This window comes from Vulpes lagopus, chromosome 4 (genome assembly GCF_018345385.1).
Source record: "Vulpes lagopus strain Blue_001 chromosome 4, ASM1834538v1, whole genome shotgun sequence".
In the NCBI taxonomy this organism is placed as follows: Eukaryota; Metazoa; Chordata; class Mammalia; order Carnivora; family Canidae; genus Vulpes; species Vulpes lagopus.
In genome coordinates this window covers 90310674-90323835 of record NC_054827.1, presented here as the reverse complement: position 1 = coordinate 90323835, position 13162 = coordinate 90310674, and the positions used below count along the sequence as shown (strand labels likewise).

The window sequence follows — 13162 nt, the reverse complement described above, 5'->3', positions numbered from 1 at the left end:
AGGACTAAAAGGATATGTTCATGCAACTTTTTTGTAATTGTGATTCCCAGTATAGACTACACCATTCAGTGTTCTTTTTATAAATCCATAATACCCATCTTAATAAAAGCTGTCAGAGTCAGCTCTGGGTAGACTTGGCCCTCTGCCTATTATCAGTATAGAACACGTGACTTTAAAACGCACATTCAACTTCCTCCTTAATTCTGTCCTCGCATAATGCCCCACTTCCCCATGGAAATGGGAGATGGAAGATTGATGTGAAAGACTGTTTGACAATCACATGGTGAAATAAGTTCAAATGAAAGTATTCTTTGTTACATGCTTACCGGGGAATTGTGGCAGAACAGAAATACTCAGGAGATTCCTCCTCAGGACAAGAAGTCATTAGACATTCCATAATTTCTTCTCTAAACTGTCATATTTCAAGCCATTTCAAGTACAATAATTCTTTCTGTCCACAGCCTCCCTCTTTCATTGCAGAACCCTGAACCCTTTCCTATCTTTGCCTCAATAGCCAGCATAAGTCAGTACAGTGAGGTACAGGGACAAACATAATCCACCAGAGCCACCACCTGAACTGGAGTAATGAGTAATATGAGAGGTGCCTGTGAAGTTTGTGCAGATGGTAATATTTGGCCTTCTCTTTCATCCTGCTATGCTAAACAGACCTAAACTTATGTGTCTCATGTTCCCAACAGAGAAAAATTTGTGTCTGTATAGCTGACACACCCTTTGCCTTGCACAATATCCCACTTGTGAATTTGCTTTAGATTACTGAGGCGGATAAATACGTTTCATGCTATTCAGCAGACAACTCATATTGAGTCATATGTAGACCTCTTGAGGTGGCCTGGTGTGTGTGTGCACGTGCACATGTGGGTGCACATACATGTAGAATGGGGCTGGAGAGTGGTCACAACTTATTCTACAGTGTGTTTTAATACATTTTTTAGTCTCTTTATATTTCTATAATTAAATTGTAAAAATGTCACATTAATATTACTGAAGAATGACTTCAACTTTGAGATTTCAGATATCTATGTTCTATTTCAGTCGTATCAATCCAGTCATTTTGAATCGGGCTGATCTTCTATCTATATAGTGTGGATTTTCAGTTATTATTCCCTCTTTGCCTCCTGTTACCAAATAAAACTAAGATTTGACCCTTTTTGACAGTTACTGAAATAGACAATATCTAATCCTGAGAAAAATTCTTTACAAATCACTCTGATCTGATTGCCTCATTTATGTAAATATTCCATCAAAAGTGAACTTGAGAAAATTTCAACAGTAGCTAACCGATCATTATAAAATGGACAATAAAAAGGTGTCCATGTTAACTGGATTCAGAGATGTATTACCTAACAGGTAATATAAAAGATAACCATTTCATGCCTTATGTTATGGATTTTTAGTATAAAACAAGTTATATTTTCCATATTAAGTCTCCATTATTAAGTTTCTCAACTTCAGCACTATTAATATTTTGGGATGGATATTCTTTGTTGTGAGGAGCTGTCTTGTGTATTTTAGGATTTTTAGCAGCATCCCCGGCCTCCACTTACTATATGCTAGTAGCACTTCCTGAGTTGTGACAGCTAAAAATGTACCCAGGCATTGCCAAATGTCTGTTGGGAGAGGAGAACACAACTGTGTTTAAGAGCCACTGATACGTGGGACTTTGAGAACTGCCATTCAAATATTTGTTATCATATCACTTCATGTATTCTCAGAAATTTTACCTTAATACAATAAAAGAAATAAGGAAACATGTCCCTTGCACAAAATAATGAACTATTGATGTAAAATAATAGTGACAAATTTTCTTTTTTTTTTTTACTTATAAAAATTGGGGGACAGTGTTTTCTTATCTTCGATACTTACAGGAACTAAATCATATTATAAGACATGAAAACTTACCTAAATTGTTATTGTTGTTGATAATTATAACATTTTGCAGCACTTTTCTGAAAGGTACCAAGATATTTTAGAAGTTCTTAGAGTGCCCAAAAGGATTGCATAGTTTCTTATGATCAAGGATTTCTCTCTCTCTCTTTTTTTTTTTTGTATATTTTTTATTGGAGTTTAATTTGCCAACATATGGTATAACCCCCAGTGCTCATCCTGTCAATTCCCCCCACCTTGGTGCCCGTCACCCAGTCAGCCCATCCTCCCCCACCCACCTCCCCTTCCACTACCGCTGTTCGTTTCCCAGTTAGGAGTCTCTCATGTTCTGTCTCCCTCTCTATTTCCCACTCATTTCCCTCCTTTCCCCTTTAATCCCTTTCACTATTTCTTATATTCCCTGAATGAATGAGACCATATCATGTTTGTCCTTCTCTGACTGACTTACTTCAGCATAATACCCTCCAGTTCTATCCACGTTGAAGCAAATGGTGGGTATTTGTCATTTCTAATGGGATTTCAATGAATTCTTTTCACCTGGGCACCTGGTCAAGAGGTGACCATGGGAACTCAGACATAAAGTAATTTCAAGAACTCTTTGGGGGCTCTTTTGCTATCAGAACTTCCATTCCAGTACCCACGACTTCTCTTATTACACTGATGCAGAACATAAGATGTATATTTTCATTTGCAGGAGACATTTAGGTCATTGGAACAAATTACCACAGGGGTACCTGAGTGGATCAGTCGATTAAGCCTTTGGCTCAGGTCATGATCTCAGGGTCCTGGGATGGAGCCCGCAGTCAGGGTCCCTGCTCTATGGGCAATCTGTTTCTCCCTCTGCCCCTCTTCCCACTCAGGTGCTCTCTCTGTTTCTCAAATAAATAAATAAAATCTTTAAATTTAAAAAAAAAAAGACCAACTTATTCCAGTACATTTGGAGTGGCACCTCCATCAGCAGAGAAATACAGCTCTTTTGAGGAACACTTAGTGGATGTCCAGTGGGCCAGGTAATGGGAATTCAGAGATAAATGGGATATAGTTCTCATGTTCAAGAAGCCTTCAGTCTAGTGTAAACAATGTTTAAGACCTCTGCTAGAGGATGAAACAAGTAATAGTCAATGTTATGGCATCTGTAATTTTTTTTTCGATTTAAAGTTCATCACAGTAACACAAGGAGTAATGTTTTCCCTAAAATGGATCATCAGCCCACAATAAGACATATGAATGCTTGCATTGTTTTGTAGGTCTCTGTTTCTGAACAGCTTTGAAAGGATTTGAATAGACTCCCCCACTCATTCTTCACTGATATTGGAGTTCTTTGCAGTTTGCTTTGCAAACAGATATTGTGAGACATCCATGCAAAAATAACCACCTTGTAAAAGAGGCATTGAATCAGAACCAGCTGGATTGCTTATATGCCCCTAAAAGTTGGTATTCTCTTATGCAACAATAATTTGTTTAAAGGCCAAGTCTATAGTCTTCCACCTGCCATTTTAGCCTCCCCAGAGTACATTTATCTCAGTTCCTAGTTGCCTGGCATATCTTTCATACTATTGTGCCTTCATGAAATGTATTATGGCTCTTACATAAGGAATGTCCAGAATCCTGACGAAACATTAATTAGGATGTGAAAAGTCATTAAAAACAGGGACTTTTTTTTCTGCATTTAGAAGTGAAGGCCTTGATTAGGGATCTGGGACTTTATGGTTCCGAGAAACAGATTCTTCACATCAAATGAAAAAAACAGTAACACAACTGATGTATGGCACGGCCATTTTATTTCCTATTAGAATTATGTGTTGTGATAAAACCACTTTAAATTTCTTCAGAACTTTGTTGAATTTTAAAATTCAGGTAGCTGTCCATGGTTTCTGGTCCTTGAGAAGCCAAGTGAAGAACTCTGTGAGTCTGATATGGTGTGCTATGGAGCCAGTTCTGACTGCCCATCACATGCATTTGTTTCTTGTGTGGGGCTTCTGCTTGATGAACTTGGACTGGTTGGCTGCCCCTAGTGTGATGGCACCAAATCAACATGTGCTGCATCTGAAATCACGTGGAGTCTAGGAATTTTAGGTAGAATTGCTACGTTCGTGGCACAGGGAAACAGATAATAGATGCTTCAAACCACTATTTTTTCAAGACTTTGAAAAGCAGTTTTTTTAAGCAGTTCCCCCAAGAAACACATTGCAATCCAATATACATTTACATACATATTTATTTATTTGTATATAAATGTATATATAGACACACATATCTACATATATGGATATGCATATGAACTCCTTACATTATAAATGTTAGTAAAGAAGACAAAAGTTTTATGAAATCATATTTATCCTTATGACTTGAGTTGTACTTATTTCCACCTCTATTTAATTTTTAAAATTCTGTTTATAGCTACTAGATGAATTTCATAGCCTGCAGATTAAAAAGCAATGGCCTAAAAAAAATAAAAATAAAAAAAGCAGTGGCCTCGGTGATCTGCACATATCTAGCAGTAAATAACATTGTATCACTTTAAGCAGGGGCAAATGCATGAGGTGGTGCTATATTTTGACCTATCATTTGATGCAAAATGACATTATGAATCCTGCAATTCGACTGGTACATCAAGTTTGCTACAGAAAAGGCCTTTCTCTAAATTTCATTTGCTAAGGTCACTGCCAATACTTCTTTATCATATTAAAGCCTCTGCGAAGCCAGTTATTGCTAACTGGATAAATACGTATTTTACTTCTTGATATGAAATGTCAGTAGCAATTTACCTTACAGAAATCTGAACATAAAGGAATTGGCACATATTTTTAAAACTGTATTGCAAAGTGTTTTCTCTGCAACTAGTTTATGTATATTGTACATTTTTCCAAAAAACATTTAAGAATTCATATACTGTTTGGAATGATAGTAAGTAATGTTTTCTCATACTATCCTACTTTTCGAGACAGTGGTTTTTAAGACTTGGGGATCAAGACCTATTTGAAATTTGGATGAGATCTATGGCCCAGCTCCCTAGAATGAACAAAATATTTATTCCATAGACCCTCACTGGAGAACCCTTAACCTGAATGAAAGTCACTGTTCATGTCATTTCTCCAGAACTCAGTCAACATCTCTTATAATTACCCTACTGGAAGGAGGCATCGTACTCCATTCTATCTGTATCAAAACCAGCAGCGCCTTATTTGATTCTACCAGTGTGCATACACATGTACTCATGAACCGATGAGATCTACTGGGTTGAGACCAGAACAGTTTAGGAAGCAACTCCGTTGGGCCTGTGTCCATCAACACAGCAGCCAGATTGGGCTGTAGGAACAGCTGCTGCAGGGTAGCAGAGAGGAAGCATAGCTGCGGACAGCCTCTCACAAGTGTTTAAAGCTCTTACCAAAGTCACCATGTCATGAGTAGGGCATACCATGGTATCTCTTCTTAAAAATGTGTAAAGTAAAATATTTACTAGATTGTGCCCAATGCTGTAATTTTTGCAAATACATAGAACATTCAACACTGAGCAGAAAACCCAACAGATTCTAAAGCAAGGTAAAACACTATAAACCACACGACTAGGGCACTACTGCCACCTTTTGGTAACATCACTTAATTGCAGGTTCTGGAGAGAAACTTGTATTAAACAGAGATTATAATATTAAAGTTATGAAATGATAGCGAATATACATCCCTTGATCTGCTGAGATAGAGGGCATGTGTTGTTAGAGCTTGCTTTTGTTCTGTCCTGTGCATCTCACATAGCTGTCCTGGCTTTGATTTCATGGGTTCTCTGTACCTCTTGGCAGGATCGGGGGAGCCATTCCCACTGTGTTCCCCTACTTTGCTGAAGTGCTGGCCCGAGAGAAGCGTGGTGAGCATCTGAGCTGGCTCTGCATGTTCTGGATGATTGGTGGCATCTACGCCTCTGCCATGGCCTGGGCCATCATCCCACATTACGGTAAGAGCCTGGCTTCACACGAGCCCGGCAGTCACCTTATTTTACTTCAGCCTCCATTCTATCCCCTTCCTGTTTGTAAATGCTGGTTTGAGAACAACACTGTCATAATCTAGTTTTTCCCTTTTGTCATATCTAGGTTTTCCCCCCTAGTACAGGAATCTGTATAAGGCAAGACTGTGCCAGTGGTCTTGTAGGAAATATTATTGCATTTTGCTGTTTTTAAAAAGTGATCACTTTCATTTGCTTTTTATGTGCTATCAACTCTGGGGTCCCCACCAAGATGGACGTGAAAGACACAGATCATAATCGGCATGTGAGGCAACATGACTTACTATTGTTTTGAGGACCATTATACACATCAGACACACACAAGAGCCTTGACTAGTCCCCTCTGGGTGCCGTCCAAAACTCGCCCCCACACCAGCCCCCCTCCTCTGGCGGCTCAGAATGGGATTAGAGCAGCAGGAAGCCTGTCTTGGCATGGGCCCTGTGTCTGCGGAACTGAGGAGGTGATTCTGCTGTCCTTGCTGCCAGGATCCCTCCTCGGTTTCTTCTATGACTTGTTGTTCCTGCCACCTCTGAACATTTAAAGGTCTCATGTTTCTGAGCAGGAAGTATTGTCCTGCTTAGAAGCCAGAAACTTCCAGTTGCTTTACCCACAAACAGTGAAATGCAGGGAGAGGTTCACAGAACCCAGACATCAAATTCGATATATAAGGGGAAGGGGAGAGAAGGTGGTGTGTGTGTGTGTGTGTGTGTGAGAGAGAGAGAGAGAGAGAGAGAGAGAGTGCAAACATGTTGAAGTTTACAAATTATGAATTCTGTGTAAATTAGAACCACATGTGGACTTCAAAAACTCACTCTTTGTTCAACCTAAAATCAAATTGAATGGTCGGGGTGAAAAATTAGATTTCAAAAATTCACTTTTGGATCACTTTTTTTTTTCTGCTTTTGGGTTAGAACAGCAAATTTACTATAAAGCCTAGTTTTGTTAGGAAACAACCTTCAGTGAATTTGACTCGTTGCTAAAATTAAAGACAAGACGTAGACTTTAGTATTTGAAGGCACTGTTACATGTTTTACCATACTGAGTTACAAAATTCTTGTTTGTCACACTCTCTTTTAATAAATCTAGAAAATGAGGTGCCTGGGTGGCTCAGTTGGTTAAGCATCTGACTCTGGGTTTCAGGTCAGGTCATGACTCAGAGTCCTGAGATCCAGCCTCTCCCACCCCTGACCCCCACCCTGTAGTTGGGCTCCCTGTTCAGCAAGGAGTCTGCTTCTTCCTCTCCCTCTACCCTTCCCCCCACTCGTGCACTCTCTCTCTCCCAAATAAATAAATCTATCTTTTAAAAAAAACGTAAAAGTTACTGCAAATCAAAATTGTATATAACAATAACAAGGAAGACATAAGGAATTGGTTACTTGGCCTAAAGGGCCAAGTTTCTTTGCCAAACACTTGAGTGGGACATGACAAGCTCAAGTGATGGGTTTTCCTTTTTTTAAGACTCTGGTCAGTTCAGGGCCGGAGATACCCTCACACAGGCAGTTACTCAGGCCCGCTGTAAGGCTGGTTTTGGGCCACCATCTGAGGAACTACAGGTGATTCTCCTGCTTTGTCTGGGCCCTAAGGACCTCAGCCACCCTCAGAACTTGCTCCTGCCCCCTGGGCTGGCTGTTTTGAATGGAAAGCTACTTAGCTTCTCAGGAACTCTGTAAGGAGACAAAAAGGAGAGATGCCGAGCCTGGGCAAAGTTCAGCTGTAGTCCGCGTTGCTCCTGGGACTGCCCTAGTCCAGATGCAACCTTTGTACACAGTAAAATCAGGAGCCCGTCCGGGCGGACGCGGTTGCAGTTGCTGCGGCCGCTGCAGGGCAGCCCGAGTTCCCCCAGGCCAGCCTCCTTGGCTCCTGGGGCTCGCCCTCTCCTTCCTGGTGCCCATCACATGTCAGAATTTCTCCTGCTGGTCTTCCTAAGCTCCTAAGTCGGATTGGCTTCTGCAGTCTGCACATTTCCACCAGGCTGGGTGTGATTGCTTTTGTTTTTGTTTTTGTTTTTCTTCACTAGGTATTTAGTTCCTCAGACTCCTGCTTCACACATCCCTACCCTCAAGCTGTGGCAGGCTCTGGATTTTGCCTCCGGACTTATCAACCGGTGGCTGACCCCCCCCCCCCCAAAAAAAAATGAGTGTAATTCCACCTCTAGTTCTCTCAAGCACACATAGGGTATCCTTTTTTACAGCAAAAAAGGCTGCCTCATCCATATGTCACTAGAAAGAGCTGAGGCTGTGAATCATAAACAGTACATAAAAAGTTACCAAAATACCAATAAGAGTATAACAGAATAAAGTGTGTCTGAGGCTGATATTAATTTATATGTTAAAGGAACCTTGAGGAATAATGACCTGGTTAAGAAATCAGTAAGGGAATATTAAAACCTTATGCCCATGCCTTATTGAAGGCTTTCCATGGCCAGAAATGTGGCAAAAGCAACAATTATTACAAACAAGCCTGTCTAGATATTAAAATCAATAAGGGGGGATTTTTAAATACCCTTGCCAAGTTCATTGTTATACTCTTGCAACTTGAAGAGTTTTAGTTATTTCAAAATAAAAGAAGTTAGTTTTAAAAATCCTCTCTTGAGGCTTCTAGGGGGTTATCATGTTTTGTATGTTCATGAGGGGGAGGGTGTTTTGAGGGTATTCATTTATAAAAATTCATTAAGCTGGATACTTAAAAATTGTGTATGTCGCTAAACAGAAGTTATACTTTTTAAATAAATAGTTTTTTTAAAAATCTTACCACTTCCCTTACCTCCTGAAAATACACATGCTTGGGGTCTGCCCCAGGTCAATCGAATCTGGTTATTTGGGTTGAGGACTCAGCATGGATTTTTTTTAAAGATTATTTATTTATTTACTTACTTACTTATTTACCTATTCATTCATTCATTCATTCATTCATTCGCAACACAGAGACACAGGCAGAGGGAGAAGCAGGCTCCATGCAGGGAGCCCAATGTGGGACTCGATCCCAGGACTCCAGGATCATGCCCTGAGTGGAAGGCAGACACTCAACCACTGAGCCACTCAGGCGACCTGCATGTTTTTAAAGCCATTTAAAGCTGGTTCTCTGCAGCAAGGTTTGAGACTCCAGTTTCCTACCTCTCCCAGGGGGGCGATCTGATCTGGGAAGCCCCTGGGACTTCATCGTGTATGTATAAGGAAGGCTGTAACTGGAAGCAAAGAGAAGAGTGAGCCTGGCTGCCATGGTTGACTTATTCAGTGGGGCTTTAGCTTTCCATATTGTTGGTTTCATCCTGGCTAAAGGACTTTCCTACTCATGTGGCTTAGAATCACTTAAAAAGTTATTTGACATCTTGCTATGTCTTCTTCTCAATGCCACATCTTTTTACTTTACTTAAGGTAGACGAGGGCTGTTAAGTCCATCCTCTTTCCGTGCAGTGAAAAGGTTTCTCTTTTCCTCTGAAATTCTGCATTGTATAAATGATGTCACAGCCCACTGACAACTGAGAGTCATGGGTCCTGGACCCCCATCCTGTTTCATTCAAGAGACCTCTGGGCAGGACAACCAGCACAGCCCGTGGAGTTTTCATCCAGCAGGGGAGGAATTGGGGAGCATTATGAAGCAACTCAGAGCCGGGTACTGACCCCTCTCACACCAGTAACAGGATTTGTGCTAGAGGGAAAGAATCCAAAACTGGCATCCACACTGCAAGCAAGTCAAATGGTAAGTGATGCAGAGAAGAGGGTGTTTGTGGCAATGCCTTTCTGCTTCTGTGGCACAGCAGTCAGTGCATGAAGCCTTGCGCCTAGTGCCGAGAGACTTGAATTCTGACTCCAGACAAGCTTCTTACACAAAGGAGATCATGAGGCATCACTAAGGGAGGGAAAGATCTGGAATGATTCTTACAGAATTAGGCAAAGCCAGGAAGGGAGTTTGGATGGCTGCCAGGACTCCTGAGTTAACCTGTGGGCTGTGGCCAGGGTTTGCTGATGGACGGGGATGGCCCAGCCTGCCCAGGCCTCGTTTCTGTGCTGGCCTCGGACCATGATGGCGCTTTACCTTCACAGACCATCACCAGCATCCGAAGGTGCCCAACATCACGCTACGTCGCCCTCTCTGACGAGGCCTTAGGAGGAGGCAGTTTGACTGTCCTCACCTTTCCTGCTGGCCACTGCTGCCACCTGCCCTGGGATCTGGGTGAGGGAGGAGACAGCGGGGAGGAGCGGCTTCCTTCAGCCTCCCTCCTCTCGAGCCCGGTGGCTGGCTGCCCGTAGCACTTCCCCTCAGGGCTGACAGCTGCCCTGGGGTCGCGGCGTCCACTCCCCTAAGCCCTCCAGTGCCATCCTGTCCTTCCAATTCGCACCGCCTCGTCCCAGCCCGTGGGACCCGCTCCCTGGCCTCCATCCCCCCCGCACACTGCCCGAGCGGGGGCACCCCAAAGCCCAGGCCCCCCCCGACCCCCTTCAACTTAAAAGCTCACATATTCCCGAAATTCCAACACCCAAGATGTCCTGCTCCCCTCTGTCCCGAGGTGTGCGACGCCGTACACAGGCCGGCCCAGGCCCAGCGGCTGGGGGTCCAAGAAGCAAGCAGAGCCGGTCCCTTCCAAAGCGCTGGGGCCAAGGAGGGGGGCAGTGAGTGCTGCTCTGCAGTCCCCGCCGCCCCAGTCTGGGTGGGAGCTTGGCCTAGTTTTCAGTCGCCTCCCACCCCATTTTCTGACCGGCATCATGGTGGGGCTTAAGTGTGACAGGCGTGTTGGAACACATGTCTGATTAGTGCTCAAAACATGGTAGCTCCACGTGCTGCAGGTTCCTCTGAGTCAGATACCCAGGCCCGTCAGCACAGCCCAGCGAGAGCTCAGAGCAACCGGGAAACAAGGAGAATGTCAGAAGGTAAACCTCATGAGAGGGTGAAGAGATCAGAGGAGTCAGAAGAAAGAAAAAACAGGAAAAATTTAAGATAATGAGAGAGATTCAAGGAAAAAAATAACACCGTAAAGCCTGGAACCCAATGAATCCACATCTTCCATTCATATATTTATTGGGTAAATTAAGAGTCGAAGGGCACATACTATACAAAGACCCACCTTAAGGGCTGCGGGGCCACTCTCACCAGGTAGGAAGAGCAAGAACCTGACTGCCCCAGCCTGCTGGCAGCACAACCCGCCAGCCCCGTGGGTCGCAGGGACAGCAGCAGAGCCATTTCTGTCCTGGCAGTAAGGTGTGGACATCAACACCAGCAGCGAGCAGAGTAGTTACTGGCGTGGGATTAGGTGTAAGACATGCCCTCGTTCCAAGCTGGCCCAGTTATGTGGGCTGTCTGGTTCTCAGTTTCCCTGTCTGTAAAACAGGCATGATACCTCATAGTCCTGCTGCACTGGAGGACTGTGCACAAAAGTGGTTACACAGTGCCTGATATACATGGCCATTAAGTGCAGTCTTTTCTTTCCACAGATGGGGCTGACACTGAGGTAAGGATAGGAAGAAGGAACTAGAATAATAAGACCTTACTCCCCTTTTCCTAACTATTTTCTCCCAGCTGTGTGCTTACCATTCAAAGGTTGTGGGGGTGAATAAGAAGGGGCAGGGTGCAGGAACAGAGCTTGCAAGGCATGCCAAGCATTCTGCGCCCACTCCAGGGTGTCAGGGGAGGGCTACAGTGACCGCTGGGTCCCACTTACCAGCCCAGCCAAGTGGCCTCAAACCCCGCCACCCACCTGTGTCATACTTCACCGAATGTCTCAGCACTGAAGACTTTGTGCTCAAGTATCTGAGTAAGACATTGCAAGGGGAATCAACTGGGGACATCAATGTACACCAGTATTATTTCTTAATTTGTCCATGTTAGGATCAATCTGACATTTGATTTCAACAAAATGACTCTTGGGCTCAGATTTCCTTCACTCTTCCCCAAGCATTAATAAGCTACATCAGCCCCCAAAATAATAATGACAAAGTCTTTCTTTATTTAAGGACTTAGGAAATGGATATGAGGCATGCTTCTAGTTTAAGTATGCAGCTATTTTTTTAGTGCATGTGTTTTATTGTTCATCAGTTTTGGAAGCCTCACGTTCTTAGGTGGAGCCACAAGCTCTCCCCCCCCCCCCCCCGCCCTCCTGCTGCTCCCTTCATGTTAAGTGCATCACCTGGGGAAACATGTTTGTCAGCTAGGGTGCATGTAGCTTCCCCACCTGCACCCACCTCATCCCCTGCCAGTTCTGCACAGATCTGGGAAGTGCTTTTCAGCATTCTCATTCTGATCTTCAAGGTGTGGAGGTATGCATGATGAACTCAGAGGAGCTACTTCTTCTCTTGTGCATGAAGCCAATTACCTTGGTGCTCAGGCCTTCCCACTTCCACTCCAGCTCCTCAGAAAGGGAGGGACATCAGTCACTTGTTGAGAGCTTTCTATGTCCAGACGTTGTGCCGGGCACATTGATCTTACACAGTCTAAAAATAGAGATATGACCTTTAAAAATATGGCAGTTTCCCTGCTCACATTTGTGCATGAAGAATGGCAAGTGTGTATGCTGCTGATGCTGTTGGGTGGCCCTGTAGCACTAGGCTTCTCATCCATCCCCTGGACAGCCAAGTGAAGCCTACACACATCCACTCAGAATAATGCTTTTAAATGCAGAAAATGAAATAAATGCAGGAAATGAAATAAGATTATAAATGAAACCAATTGTTAGCAAAACGTATTAGCATATTAAGTAACTACACCTAGTATCAGAGCTAATAGCAACCTTTATTTTTAAGTAGATATGGACATAGAAGTTGGAAGTCAACACATTCTTTCTCTTGAATCCTAGGAAACCATTGGATATGAGGTTCTCCCAGAATCCCACATTCTATTCCTTACTATCTATTAGCTAAGATTAGGGTTGACTGAGGGAAAAAAAAAATTAGGGATATAAGAGAAGAAAAAACTAATTAACAGAGACATGAACAAGGTACTAGCTTGTTTTATATTAAAAGAAGCCTGGATAGGGATCCCTGGGTGGCGCAGCGGTTTGGCGCCTGCCTTTGGCCCAGGGCATGATCCTGGAGACTCGGGATCGAGTCCCACATCGGGCTCCTGGTGCATGGAGCCTGCTTCTCCTTCTGCCTATGTCTCTGCCTCTCTCTCTCTCTCTGTGACTATCATAAATAAATAAAAATTTAAAAAAATTTAAAAAAAAAAGAAGCCTGGATGGGGGCTGTCCAATGCTGGAATGGTACTTCCACCCATCAAAAGCCCAATTGCTTTTATCTCAAAATTCCTTTTATCCACCATTCTTAGCA

The 13162-nt window shown here is 43.2% G+C and overlaps 1 protein-coding gene across 1 annotated transcript in view; it reads left to right on the top strand.

Moving 5' to 3' along the window:
- SV2C (synaptic vesicle glycoprotein 2C) overlaps positions 1-13162 on the top strand; it is a 219335-nt gene that overhangs the window by 118906 nt on the left and 87267 nt on the right. The window contains exon 4 of the mRNA XM_041753202.1: positions 5703-5854. Coding sequence (XP_041609136.1) covers positions 5703-5854 — 152 coding nt within the window. The remainder of the gene's footprint in view (positions 1-5702; positions 5855-13162) is intronic.